Consider the following 15,082-nt stretch of genomic DNA (forward strand, 5'->3'; position numbering starts at 1 on the left):
TTTACAATACTTCTACTACTACTACTACTAATAATAATAATAATCACAACAATAATATTAATCATGATCATCATCAGCATCATAAGACTAACGGTGGAAAGTGACTTAGTACATTTACTCACCTTTACTCATTCACAGTAGTATTATCAACAAAATGAACTTAGAGTATCAAAGTAAAAGTATTCATTCAGCGGTAAAATGTCCCCTGTGACTGACATATTGTTATATATTACACTATTAGCTTGTTAATACTAATGCATCAATGCATTTTACTGTTGTAGTTTGGTTGAGGAGGAGCTAGTTTAACCACTAGCCTACTACTCTTTATAGTAGTCCAGTGGTTTCCCACAGAGGGGTAAGCAGTCATAAAATAAATCTAAGTGGTCATGAGATTATTAGTCAGTTTGAAAAGAAAAGAAACAAAAATGTATCTATTGATTTATTTATTTATTTTGACTATTCTCTAATCTATGCGTTTTCAGGTGAAATATTGGATCGTTTTATCACAGTTATTCAACTGGAACCATTGAGAGGTTTAGAAAGGAAATGTCTCTTTGGTAGAACTGCAACAACTCAAAGACATCTGATATGTGACCCAGGGCGTCGACCAGACACTGTTTTTTGGGGAGAAGTGACTCTGTTTATTTAATCTTTAACAACTCACTGTATTTTCTTCTTAAACGTGGTGGAATAGAAATATAAAGCAGGAGAAAATGAACATACTCAGTAAAGTACAAGTGCTTCACAATTACATCATAATGTCACCTGGGGACTCTATGACTGGCATTTCTTTTCTGACACTTTGTAGACTGAATGATGAATTGATTATGATTACTTCAAAAGATCATTTGCTGCCTGAATAATGATTGTGAAATCAACTTCCTATAACTGTAACCTAACTGTTACCAACCTCCAACAAACTCAGGATATGGGAGGAGTGAGCTGAGTCAAAAGTCCTGTCGGCACCAGTCACAGACACAGAGCTGAGGAACATTTACTTTATTTAACCATCTTTTACAGCTGGTGTCTCTGCAACCTCAAACAGAGCTCGTGTCTGACTGCTGAAACACGTTGTCATATAATGAATTGGTATGTTATTTTGAGCTGTTTAAGAGGAGTGGGCATCTCCACAAGTCCCCCCCCCCCCAAAAAAAAAATACAGTGTAAACAGTTTTGAGGTAACTGCACTTTACTTATGTTCTTCTGCATCTTTATACTTCTACTAGTAAATATTGTACTCTTTACTCCACTAAACTTATTTGACAGCTGTAGCTACTGGTTACTCTGCAGATTAAGATTTTACACACAGAACCTGATATCAGTTGAAAAAAATTAAATATAAGTAAGTAAAGTAAAGTTAATTTGTACAGCACATTTCACAGATATAGTTTCAGACACAGGCGACAAAAAAAGGCCAATAAAAAGCATTAAAATAAAATGCAGCAAGTATACATGAGTGACTTTCTGCTCAAATTTTCTTTCATTCTCTATACATTATAGTTCCTTCATGGTTTTGGTTGAGTTGCCTTTTTATTTTAAGATTATTGTTGATTTTGGTCCTAACATCATTGAAACTGCAGCTGAATGTGGGAAAAATCTGCTAAAAACTCTCACACTCAATGAGATTTTTTTTTCAACTGGTGTAGCAATAATGAAAGTAAAAAAGTGTGTCTAGCACTTGTATTGACCTTTGATCACAGTTTTAATGATTCACCTGAACAGCAAACACAGTGAACTCAGCTCAGTGAGTGTTTCCTGATCACCTTTCATTCAGGAAATAAACAAGACAAGAAAGAAGCTGGCAATATACAAATTTTATTCAAACAAACTTTCATATTGTAACAGTATTCAGTAGGATTTAACAGAGCTTTTTAATCTGAAAATCCCCATTGAATACAGTAGAAAAGAGTATATATAGTAAAATATCTGCATAGCCAGAAAGGAGACCCACAGAACCCCACAGGAAATGTCCTTGGCTTGTAAGCGAGGCTGCGTGCAGACAATATGACCCTTTATGTGCACTTTTTCCATACTTGCTCCTTGACATTCTCTGACACCGGTGACGATGCCAAACAACCTGACCGCCCCCTATGCAGATCAACGTGGCGTGATCCACGTCCACGGGACACGGTCGACACTATACACATATCAAGCTGCTTCCACGTCTGGCAGTCACATGATCTACTGAAGATTATTGAATCGTAATCACAAGTGCTTTTTTTTTTAAATCTAAGTTGGAGAGGCTGATCGCAATGTTGAATGATCATGGAAGTACAGAGGATGGCAGCGCGCGCACACACACACACACACACACACACACACACACGCACGCACACACACATGCAGACATACGCACACAGACAGTATGCTGGTTCAGGTGTACCCAGAAAAAAACAGACAAGAATGACACTTGATTACCTGCTCATTTCCCAGCCTCTGAAGCAGCACCAACAAGTTCTGAAGATTATCACGATGTAAACATCTGAGGTTTTGATTGCATTATGGGAAAGAGTGATGCTGGTATTTGATCAGTATCCAGCAGTTTCTTCAAACAGGTGAGTCAGGGAATATGGAGCCAGCTCACCAGTTCTTGTCAGTCATATTGAAAATGTACATCCGAGATAAGGTTTCACAGAAATACATGCACAAAAAAAAAACATACTTGTAATGTAAAAGTGTTTCTATAATATATATATTCATTTAATATCATTACTGTCAGATGTTATTTAACCCATAAAAAGTACCATAAACATTAAAGTTTGATGCTGACAGAAAAATAAACAATTGGGTTATTTTAAAAGGAATAAATTATAAAGGTGGTATATACATAAAAAATTAGGATATTTACATTTAAGTTTCAAGATGCCAATTTATTTGCTATACATGCTGTTTATGGGAAAGCTCCTAGTCTGCCCCCTACAGGCTGGAGGACGGCGTCACCACAACAGAAACAAGATCTCCAGTGTAAGATTGTGCTCACAGATGCACCAATTATTGGGGAAGTACTGAGGCTGATTAAAAAATAGATTCATATTAATGTGGAGGCATGAAAAAAATTCACCTGATTTTAATTTCAATCCTTAAAAAAAAACAAAATCGACACCTTGAAACCGCGATGGTGAGCCTGTCGGTTCTGTACACAGGTGCACGGGATCTGAAAACAGTGGATTATCCTTTGAGGAGAACAGCATATCCTCCACTTACATCTCAGAATTCATTGTAAGAAAAGTTCAGAGTAGTAAAATACACTTTTTAAGTAGAGTACAAAAAGAGATTTTTCATTGGCACAAAAATCCTTGCAGCAGAACTTGAGTTCACCTCCGTCGTGAGACGACTGTTGGTGATCAGTAGCATTTCGTTTGTAAGAAAAGTCACAATGAGAAAATAGAGAGACAAACTCTGCCTCGCCTCTTCTTTGCGTCGAGCTGTATGATGCTGTGTGAGACTACTACACACACACACAAACACACACACACGAACGCACACGAACACACACACACACACACACACACTGATGGGAATCAAGGGTGTTAGCCTCATTCAGAATCTCACAGCAGTCGACAAACTTGTTGCGGGGGGGGGGGGGGGGTGTAAAAATGTTCACCAGAACATTTTCCAGTTGATCCAGGTCTAATGGTCTAATAACAAAAAAATTCATGATTCGCAATATCCTGGAAATTTAATGTACATCCCCCAACAGTTGCTTCTCATGTGACAAAATGGAAGACAAAGTCTGAGCATGTGTTTTGAATTGGATCCCACAGAAAGTGTAGTAAAATAGAAATCCTGTAGTGGCGCTTTCAGCAGGACAGTACTTGTATCCAAAGTTACTAGTCTTTTAGTCTTTTAGTCTGGTGTCATTGAAGCTGGGAAACTACAAGATCAGTCAGTCAGTCATGAATTAATACAGGAGGAGCGTCTGGGGGATGTACTGTATATTATAAGGGCACCTTACAAACACAAAGAAGGTAGAAAAACCTGCTTGGCTGTATAGGCCGTTGATTTGATTGACAAAAAAAAGCATTGTATAACAAGTAATAGTCTCTTCCTCTGAAAATAGTCCCTCTCTGACTGGCTGACACAGTGGGGAGTGTGACAATGACTTTGGAAAGAGGCAGGAACTGAATGTCGCTGATTGTTTTGATGTCCCGCTGACGATCCCTGACGTCAGAGAGTTACTGATTGTACCCAGATTGCTGTCGGCTTTCTACTGTATACACACACACACACTGGTCCATGCACTCTAAAAGCAGATGCACATGCTCAGTTTTTGCGCATGCGTAACACATGCACATATCCACGTTCGGCCCAGTTACAGGTTCTCTCCTGGCTGGTACTGAGGCTCGGTGGAGGTGAAGTAATCCTCCAGGAAGCCCTGCAGGTACTCGAAGGTGGGCCTCTCCTCTGGCTCTTTCCTCCAGCAGGTCAGCATCAGCTCGTGCAGGGATTCGGGGCACTCTGCTGGGCACGGCATCCGGTAACCACGCTCCACCTGGTCCAACACCTCCCGGTTCACCATGCCTGGGAGGGCAAAACAAAGATAGGATGATCTCAATTTGAAACTTCTACCCGACTCTGATGATAAAAGCACTGCATGTTCTCAATCGAAAATAAACAGACTAATTCCGTGCACTGTCACAAGGCCTGAAATAAAAAATAAAACAATCCTTACCTGGATAGGGCACCCTGCCTTTGGTGGCCAGCTCAGTGAGCAGGATCCCAAACGACCAGACGTCAGATTTAATGGTGAAGCGGCCGTACAGAGCAGCCTCAGGAGCTGTCCACTTGATGGGAAACTTGGCCCCTGCAAGAGGACGGGTTTATCAGCAGGTTAAAATTAGATCACTGTAGCACAGAGTGAGACAATATCTCACATCTACTGCATAAATCATAATGCTTCCTGAGGTGTAACCCCAAATAACCACAGACGCTACATCAGTAAAATCTGGTGTGATTAAGACCAACATATTTGCTTCTTTTACACAAAATTATATATTTTTTCCAAGCTTTTTCATTTTTTTCCTGGTTTCCTTCCACCAGCAAAGTTACAGAGTTGCATGGTTGGATAATGGCAAGAAGTGTTTTGACCTTTTGAATATAAAATGTCATCACTTCCTCATTTTATCCTGTTAGACATTTCTGTTACCTTGTGTCATAATTAGCATATGAATTTAAGAGTTATGGACAAAAACGTGTCTTGTGAGGTCACAGTGACCTTTGACCTTTGACCACCAAATTTCTAATCACTTCATCTTCGAGTCCAAATGAATTTTTGTGCCAAATCTGAAGAAATTCCCTCAAGGTGTTACTGAGATATCGCGTTCAGGAGAATGGGATGGATGGACGGACAAATGGAGACGGAGAAACGATGTAAATAAAGCAGATGCTATAAGCTAACCTGCGACCCCTTCCTGTGCTCTTACCTTGCCTGGCAGTATACTCATTATCCTCAATGAGGCGAGCCAGACCAAAATCAGCCACTTTGCAAACCAGGTTATCTCCCACCAGGATGTTAGCAGCTCTGAGGTCTCTGTGAACGTAGTTCATCCTCTCCACATACGCCATCCCCGAAGCAATCTGGGAAAGAGGCAATGTTCTGTGATTGTCAACACTACAAGAAGACACTCCATATATACAGTATTTCTGAATGGATTAAAGTGATACAGTGGCAAACTATTATAATGTTTTTGCTGACCTGTGAGGCCATATCCACCAGCTGGGGGAGGCGGAGCATCTTACCCATGTCACCTTTCAGGAAATCCAGTAGGCTACCTGTTAGCAGCGACACACACAGCAGGTTAATATGACACTGTTGGAGCAGTTATGTTTTATTTAGTGGTAGTTTCCTGATGTGCAACCTCAATGTGAATTTGATTAAAGATTTTTGTTGTGTTGTTTTGATTAAATATAACTACATTTTTAAAGATAACACTAGAATCAGTCCACGCTGACCTTGCCCCATATACTCAGTGACGATGTAGATGGGCTCCTCAGACACCACCGCGTACAGCTGAACCAGCTTCTCGTGTCTCAGTTTCTTCATGACCTGAGCTTCCTGGAGGAACGCCTCAGGGGACATGGTGCCGGGCTTCAGGGTCTTGATCGCCACACGTGTTGTACCGTTCCATGTTCCTGATAAATATATCAGCATCGATTGTTACAACTCAATCAATTCATTAACTTCCAGCGTAGAGAATTAATAACATGCCTAACAAAGGAGCATTGGCTTCCCTTTAAAATTCTTAAAAACTGAATTTATTGATCACATATCACAACAGATACGTGCTGTAATTGATGGGTTCTAAATGTGAACATACTGTAAATCTGCATTGCTACTGTGTTTGTGAAGAATTAAAACAATTGCTGAAAAATCTGGCCTACTGACCAGGACCATGACGTATGTGTGATGCATTGTGATGAGGAAACAGAAAGTACAGAAAGACAGCCTGCAGAAGTCTATTTTTTTTTTTTAGTTGTAGAGTATTGGAGGTTCAAGAAATCGATCAAAACACAGCTTACCCATCCAGACCTCTCCGAAGCAGCCCTGTCCGAGCTTGAGGTCAAGACGGAGGGACTCTCTGGGGATCTCCCAAGCATCCTTAGCTAGTCCCTGTGTCTGAGGCTTCAGCACAGGACAAATTTCTGTTAGACTGTGACACAGCCCATCAGCATGCTCTGGGGAGGGGGGGGGGGGTACAAGTGAAGACAGGGAATGTGGTTAGAAAACAGGATAATCTGTATCTGACTAAATAAAGAAATATGAGAAATAGAAGCACCGCATGTGTGGTGAACTCACTGCGATAGTGATTGACGAGCTGCTGCAGGGCGCTGAACTGTGTGCGCGATGTGATGTAGAAGCCTCCGCTGTCCAGCTTCCTGATCTTGTAGTGCTTCACATTCAGCCCTTTGGTGTTATCATAGTCCAATACAGACAGACAGAAGGCACCTGGAGAGATGAACAGCAGAACAACATGATAAGGCATGATGTCAAGAAATGTCTGATTCACATTGCCTGGATGAAATTATATTATGTTTTTAATTTGACGTAAAATCACAAAAAAAAATAGGAGCAAATTGAATCCTGATAAAACCGTTGGATAAAAAGAGAGAATAATGTTGATTTTTGGGGACATTTTGCTTCTTCCGCCACCAGAGGGCAGTGTTGCTCAAGTGAAAAACCAGTGTGACTCACAGGGCAGCCCCAGGCGATGCCTCTCCCTTCTCTTGATGTTTGAACTGGGTGTTATGGCCTGTGGTTGTACAGTCCTCAGCCTCAGCTCCACGTTGACCTAATTCTGTCTGCCTCACCCACCCAGTACCTCTTCCCCTGCTCCTGCTCACCCATCTCCTTGATATCCGTCCCCCCTTACCCACCTCGTCCCTTTTCTCATGCTATGCAGAGTTTATATACATATCCCAGAATAGGAATCCAGTAATGTACATATGTACGCACATCACACACACAAGCACACAGAGCTGGAGAATCCCATAAGATCTGTGTTTGCTGCAGCAGCAGATGCCTATCAGAACTATCTCCAGACTGAGTCCCGCAGGCGTCACATCCAACCTTTTTCCATCTGCCTGATTCGTCTCTCTTCTGTACCCACACTGCCACACCAGCGACACGGTGCGTTAGGGCGAACAGAGAGCGGCAGGGTGTCCTGTCTTACTGCTAGAAAGAGTTTGCTTTATTCTCCTCGTGCATTTTTATTAAGACCTGTCACAGAATTCAAACTGCGCTTCATGGTGAGTTCAGTAAAAAGAACACGAAGAAGCCCACGAAAACACTACTATATATGAAAAATCACTTCTTTATACTAAATAATTACGTCTACTTCCTTAGGTCCTGAGGGTTTTCACCTTTACGAGCTCACTTTCTCATTCTCTGTTACAAAGAAAAATTCTACAATTTTAAGAATCACCTGGGTTTTTGTTAGAAAATGCCAAAATTGATAACCTCTTTAAAAATAGTTGCTCTGTTTTTTGTCTTTTGATAAGGGTGCAATACTGAGGTTTAGCATTATATTAAAATTATACTTTTTAAAAATCTGAATTAGAATCAGAACAAGTTATTTCTCTTAGCTTGAGGAATATTAGCGACCACACTTTAAGTGCCTTAAAGTAAGGAAAGGAAACAGGAATAATACTGTCTCTGAGCCAACTTTTGATATTCTACAATTCTCAAAACTCACTGCTATGAAGAAATTTTCTTCCAAACCAAGCAGCATCTTCTAGGGCTGAAAATTGAAGCCAACACATAACTGCAGTTCCTCAAATGCCCACTTGAGGATGAATCCCCATAGACTTCCATGTTAAAATGTACAACTTTAGCTAATGGCTAAATGGTATGTGGCGGCGGAGCAGCCCACTCTAGCTCGAGCTTTAAAACCGTCATATGTCGTCATAGCAACGATGTCCATCTTTATTTACAGTCTATGGTCGGAACTCTTCTGAGGTTTGAGAGGCAGAGTTAATGATGAGTTTGCTTCTCTGTATAAGGGTCCACACACTTACCTTTGGTGGTCTCACTCTCTCTCACCAGGAAAGTCCCTCTCCTGTTCTCTAAACTTAGCAGCAGCCTCTCAGAGTCACGGCGTGAGATTTTGCCAAAGTACCACCTGGTGATGTTGAGAGTAACAAACAACAACATGAGACACACAGCAGGTTGGTGAAGGGGAGAAGAAGATATATGTGGGTGGAAGAGAAGGAATAATGAAGCGAGGGTGAGTTTTTGCTTTTCAGTTTCAGAAAGTAATATTCTGTCTTTGCATGATGCCAATTCAGATGCATAGCAAATGAATGCCTACAGTACGACAGCTGCTTACCTGGACTCTATAGTCAGTCTGAGATGACTGGTGGAGCAGGAGGCAAAGGTGAGAAATGGAGGTGTTACAAAAAGTTAGTTTGTGAGTTCAATCGTAGAAGAAAGCAGGTTAGCATGTTAAGATTAGCAGTGCATGCCCTCCAGGAATAGAAAGCAGTAAATGTTATACAGGAATAATTATGCATTTTGGGAAATACTCTACCTAGACTTAGATGAGAAGACTGATGCTGCTCTGATTCAGTAAATATGATGCTACAGAAAAGTAGTTAGCTTATCTTAGCATAAAGACTGGAAACAGAGGGAAACAGCTTGCCTGGCTCTGTCCCAAGGAATCTGCCCACCAGCAGGAGGTTTATGTGCAGGACTATTTCTCAGCCGGGTGCAGTGACTTCCAGGAGTCTTGTTGTCACTGTGAGCTTGCCAGACATCCAGTTGAGACTCTAGGAAGTTACTGTGGCCGGCCAAAAAATAGTCTGGCACATAATGTCCGTAAAAACCACAAATTGTCATTTTTATACTTCAGGTTTTGTATTGATTAAACATCCATCCATCACCTATACCGCTTATCCTTTGAGGGCTGTGGCTGGAATGGAGCCAATCCCAGCTGACATTGGGAGAGAGGCGGGGGACATCCTGGACAGGTTGCCAGTCCATGACAGGGCTGACAAAGAGCCATTCACACTCACATTCACACCTTTGGGCAATTTACAGTTTCTAATTAGCTGAACTGAGGTTTGAAGCCAGAATCTTCTTGCTGTGAGGCGACAGCGCTAATCACTGCTCCACCGTGCCATCCAATGATTAAACAAATGAGCTATAACGTGTTATTCATTGAGCTTTAAAGGTGCTAGTAGGTGGATTTTGTTATATTTGGACAGAGCCAGGCTAATTGTTTCACCCTGTTTCAAGTCTTTATCCTAAGCTAACTGACTGCTGGCTATAGCTCCATATTTGCCAAGAATGGTGTTGATTTTCTCATCTAACTCTAATAAGTATATTTCCCAAAAATGTTAAACTATTCCTTTAAGAGCTCATTTTCAAATTCACATAGAGACAAGAAGCTAGAGAAAATCTTAAGAACCCAACATTTGAGTGTTAATTCTTCTGTGCACTTGGTGAAAAACAGATAAAAGAAACAGAGCAAGAAAAAAAAAATGGAGGGATTTACTCTTCTGCCTGGATGGAGTCAGATGGAGCCACATAATTGCTGGGGATATAACCGCTCTCTCCAGTGGTCAGGGAGCGCGCCAGCCACCAGTCCCCTTCTCTGCAACGATGAAACGGTAACACACAGCTTCACCGAGGCTCATCACACATCCAGAACACAAATAAAACACTCCTCATGACTTTTAGGGCTGGTGTTTATCAAGTGTCTCAGAGCATAGACAGAGTCATACAGACCTAACATCCACTTTGTGTTTTTGAGTGAAACTACCATAATAATTCAAATCAAGCAGTTCCTACAATAACTCACGGAGAAGCTTGATAAATATAAGCCCAAATGTCTCTACTGTTGTGAAAAAAAATAATTGGAAGTTACATAATTATATACATACATGCATTCATGTGGGTATGACAACAGGGAGGGATGGTGCTCGTATCCTAAACATTACCAGGGAGTGAGCTGCAGTAGCTTTGCAGCACTAGATTCACTTAGAAATTTAAAGGCCCCATATTGTATTGTAAGTGAGATTTCCATGTCTTTTTTGATTAAAACACAGGTCTATGTTCTATATTAATACTGTGAAAGTATCAAAGCTATCAGTCCACAGACTTCTGTGACTCTGTGATGTCACAACAAAACAGTCACCACCCTCAGCCATACCCCAAGCCCAGCCCACCTGGACTCACCATCCAAGCTCGCGGGAATTGGTTTCTCTGAGTGTTTACCTGAAATCTGCTATATCTTTTCACGAACACTCAGAAACCAGTCAGCCAATCAGAAGAGAGGCTTTGAGCCTGAACCGACCTGTTGTTACTAGAGCTCCAGAGAGAAGCCTGAGAGAGGAGATGTAAAACTATACTGAGATGGTTTTGGTTCTTAAAACCACAAATATATCTTCTTATGGATCAGCACTTCAATTAAAACATTGGAAAAATGTAACATATGGGACCTTTAAAGTAAACTCATGATTTGTGTACATGAATTGCCTCAAGCTGGCCTGCATTGATTATAGTGCTGCAAGGCTTTGCACTAACTCCCCCTACTGTACTAAGGGATCATGGGGCATGAGCAAGAGTTATGTGGTTTGTGCATTTTCTAGCGAAGTGGTATTATAGTGCAAAAGTATACGCTTTAGGTGATACAAACACACAGGCAGACAAACGGCACGGTTCAAATACAATTCCAGAGAAGCTTCAACAAACCTGCAGTTCACCTTCCTCCTGTAAAAAATACGATGGTTTGTGACGGAGAGATGGAAAAAAAGAGAGATGAAAGGGAAAGCAGTGAAAAAGAAGGAGGTTAAAGGAATACAGAGAGCATGTTATGAACAGTGGCAGAATAGCAGAGTACACAGAACCGACTCATAAAACGACCAATACAGTGCATATGATAAAGCTATGAATCTAAAATATTTAAACCATTACATAATGATGGGGGAACAAGAATGAGGTAAAAAGGGGTTTAAGAGAAAAACTTGCAGGGGACAAAATATTATTATCATAACAAAAGCCTATCAGATAACTGTGCATGGTTATAGTATTACATTTAACTGCACCAATCAGAACTGTGATAACCAGTTAACTAATCTTAGAGTTGGTTCATGGATTCTGGGTGCACTTGACCCAATAATGAAACAGGTCTTTGGCTTAAGGGGCCAGATGCAGCGATAATCCACTATTGTCCTCAGCTGCCTGCCTTCTAGGTCAGTAGTTTGTAACTAGGCAAGAGCACTGGGGGTGCAGCACTGTAGTATATGGTTCACTGCACCTCTATTGATTCATAGAGTAAGCACCCTGTTTTGGAAACAAGCATGTCTCCCGCTTAAACAGGTTAGATTTGTATTGAGTAACTAGGTCTCGCAATCTCAGGAGTTACATGTGGCAGTAAACACGGCCATGACCTTACTGAGGTGGACTGAGCAAGGAGACCTAATCAGTCTCAGTGAAGCTTTTGGTGAATGAAGCAAAGTTTGTGCAGAAACCTGTCAGCTGACACAAAAATAAAGCTTTGCTGAGGCGTTCCTTTGGTAATCGGAGGTTTCAGAGAGATGGGGTCACATTTGGAGGAGCAGAGCAGCCAGTCAGACAACTGAGCAGCAACTCAGCCGGTCTGCAGATGTGTCTATATGCAGTTACTCTTCATCGAGAGTAAAAAAAAAAAAAAGTGACTATTCTTGAGCGTATTCATGTTTAGAAATAACAGAGGAGACAGAGAGTATTCAAAAAAAGGGATGTGCGATTCTTTTCTGAGTTTTCCTTACGTGTTGTTGACTATCTGAAGACGTTCGCCTTTCCTGAAAGACAGATCTGAGGCTGTTCGAGACTCGTAGTCATACAAAGCCACGAAGGTCGTCACACCTCCTGGTAGAACAAGAAAGTTTGTCTTTTATCAAAGAGCTGCGTACTGCACATGCAGGGCAAACAGTTAAAACAGAGACTGAGTCACTGAGCTGAGGTTCTCACCTGCTAGTGTGATTCTGTTAGGAGAGGTGACGCTGTTATTGTCCACGCCTCCAAACAGGGCCAGCTCTGCGTTATTGGCCATAGACTGATTGCCACTGAGACCTCCATCCATAGTAGGGCTGCGGTTGGGTGTTAAGGACTGTTGATTGGAGTTGAGGTGGTGGCCGCCGGCCCCTCCTCCAGAGCTGAGGTTGCCATCGAGGCTGCGGGTTCGCTGGCTTGATTCCTTGGGCTTACTCTTGGATCCCCCCATGGCCAAGGCCTGTGCATGCACAGACAGAGAAAGAAGTCTATGAGACTGCAGATGAAGAAAAAACTTAATTAAAATTCCATTTCAATGCGAGATAAATTACATCATCATTTTGCATCAAGTAGACTTATGTCATTTCCGTAGAAAACATTCTCTGGAAACATTCCTCCAACTGCCACAAGGCCAGATGCAGAAACCAGAGACGGACTGCAGACCGTGGCTCTAAAGCCACAGAGACACACTGCTATGTAGACCACAAGAAGCAAAAGTCCCCACGGACAGTGGAGCAGCTGCCACTCTTCGGTTTCAACACAGACATGAGATCCACTTCACCACACTGCCACCAGCAGAGCACACACACACACACACACATCCACACACATATCCACGCCCACACCCAAACACACACACACAGCCGACATGTGGCACATGCCTGCATGCACATGTGTCTGACGCAGATGCACAGACAGATAAATGCTCCGGCATTTTGTGGTGTCATAGTCGTTCTTTTGGTTTTATTCACACTGATCATTTACAGATGAGTTCGTTTATTTATTCAGCAGAGCTCCCACCGAACCCCATTCACATCCATCTCATTTAAGTCATTACGTGGGAGCGAAACACTGCTGGCCTATTTATGTTTGTAGTAGTGCTGAAAAAAATAACTTAATCAAGTACAATTTTAGATGATCTATTATTTTTTTATTTCAGTTATCAAAGGGAAATGCCAAACATTCAATGGTTCTAGCTTCCAGTGTGAACTCTTAGGGTTGAAATCTGTGGGTTTTAGATTGCTGGTTGGACAATATAGTCAAACTGGAGATGACTGTGATGAATTTAAACATTTTATAGACTAAACAAATAATCTATCTCTGGCCATTTGGGGGCAGCAGAACAAGATGTAAACACAATATTAAAAGTTGTTGCGCTGAATGTGTTAGCATTTGCCTATTTACAGATTCAGCAGACACAGAACAACATTATTATTTATTTGGAGACATGTGTCTTTTTTTTGTCTCCACCAACTCCTGAGGGAAACATCTGGCTCTTTAGCAGCAAAATGCATGTTTACCAGCTTGTTGCTAACTCTGCCATTTGGTGCTGGGGAGGTAGTGAACATTAGTTTTATCAGAGCTTGTTTGCTGAAAACAGCTCCCTGCTGCGTCTGGAAAAACAAGGCTGGAGAGAGATGTGAGAATGAACCAAAACATTGAAGCTGATGCCAGAAAAATCAAAACAAAGCACCGAAAGATGTTAAAACGCTCCATGGAGCTGAGGAGAACTGCAGATTAACTGATAATGAATCATTAGCTGCAACTCTTTATTGCAGCTACTGATCCATAATTAACTGTAGATAGCTTGAACATGGCTTTTATTTTTTCATGCTGCTCAATGTAAAGCAGTGTCAGTGAAGTGGTTACAGACAGACTAAAAGGGAATCAGTTATAACAGTGTTCAACATCAGTGAGTTTTCAGTAATTGGCAATATTTAAGATACTGAGCCAAGACCTGATGAGAACAGGCCAAGGTCAAGAGGGCAGGTTTGGACTTTTTTTTTGTCTCTTTGTGCCTCTTCATTTCTGAAGCTTCCCCGCCCACTCAGGCTCATGAAGTAGCTCTAATCATAGCTTAGTGCAGCAAATTCATTATACTAAGCCAAGGATAATTTAGGGACTCAAGCCTGTGCTATCATGGGTAGATATAGCCGCAGGGAGTCCGCTAGGAAATGCTAATTTACAGAAAACATTAAGGTGGGGTGGCTCGGGAGATAAGCAGATAAGGGTCACAGTGGATGCGGGTGAGTGTCAGGCTATACCCGGCCCCTCTGCCGAGATCCCCTGTCTGACTGTTGCTATTTTGGAGGCCATGCATCTGTTGGACCTTGACACCGGAGTGAGCCCGGTCTCATTCACAAGCAAAGAGTCTAATCCTAAACAAGAGACAAGCTACGACGCACAGGCTAGCAGGCAGTCAGCGCAGTGCAGTGACATATGGTGGAAAATGTGTGGCACAAAGAAGAGCACAGTTCGCTAACCACACAAGGGAAATTAGTGAGGCTGTCACTGGTTCTTGTCGGTCATTTTGGATGCTTGCTCAGTCCCCACCTCGCCCAGCACTTTTCAACAGAATGACAATGAGCAGAATGAGCAAAAGCAACACAGGAGACTAGATTTTTACTGGTGTCAGTTTAGGTGAATGCTGTTGATGTACAGTGTGTGCACGTGCACATGTGAGCTCATCCATAGGAGCCGTGATGCAGCTCAGAGATAAATATTATAACAGACACAGACAGGCAGCAAGGAAATGAGATGAGGAGAGGAGCAAGGGAGGGGAGGGGAGCATAACATTGGGGTTCATTTTTGGTTGGCATCATGAATGGG

General features: G+C 41.9%; 1 protein-coding gene across 5 annotated transcripts in view; it reads right to left on the reverse strand.

Moving 5' to 3' along the window:
- Positions 1-1,799: 1,799 nt before the first annotated feature.
- src (v-src avian sarcoma (Schmidt-Ruppin A-2) viral oncogene homolog) overlaps positions 1,800-15,082 on the reverse strand; it is a 28,805-nt gene continuing 15,522 nt past the window's right edge. For 2 of the 5 annotated variants that reach the window (XM_056384499.1, XM_056384496.1), the window contains exons 2-14: positions 12,452-12,713; positions 12,250-12,349; positions 11,192-11,209; positions 9,993-10,091; positions 8,826-8,852; positions 8,515-8,618; positions 6,797-6,946; positions 6,520-6,675; positions 5,953-6,132; positions 5,696-5,772; positions 5,424-5,577; positions 4,673-4,804; positions 1,800-4,521 (exon numbers count right to left, since the gene is read on the reverse strand). In XM_056384499.1, coding sequence (XP_056240474.1) covers positions 4,313-4,521; positions 4,673-4,804; positions 5,424-5,577; positions 5,696-5,772; positions 5,953-6,132; positions 6,520-6,675; positions 6,797-6,946; positions 8,515-8,618; positions 8,826-8,852; positions 9,993-10,091; positions 11,192-11,209; positions 12,250-12,349; positions 12,452-12,704 — 1,659 coding nt within the window. In that variant the 5' untranslated portion in view covers positions 12,705-12,713 and the 3' untranslated portion in view covers positions 1,800-4,312. The remainder of the gene's footprint in view (positions 4,522-4,672; positions 4,805-5,423; positions 5,578-5,695; positions 5,773-5,952; positions 6,133-6,519; positions 6,676-6,796; positions 6,947-8,514; positions 8,619-8,825; positions 8,853-9,992; positions 10,092-11,191; positions 11,210-12,249; positions 12,350-12,451; positions 12,714-15,082) is intronic. The other 3 variants (XM_056384497.1, XM_056384498.1, XM_056384500.1) reach the window with 3 other exon arrangements.

The sequence above is a fragment of the Seriola aureovittata genome, chromosome 9, assembly GCF_021018895.1.
Source record: "Seriola aureovittata isolate HTS-2021-v1 ecotype China chromosome 9, ASM2101889v1, whole genome shotgun sequence".
NCBI classification, from domain to species: Eukaryota; Metazoa; Chordata; class Actinopteri; order Carangiformes; family Carangidae; genus Seriola; species Seriola aureovittata.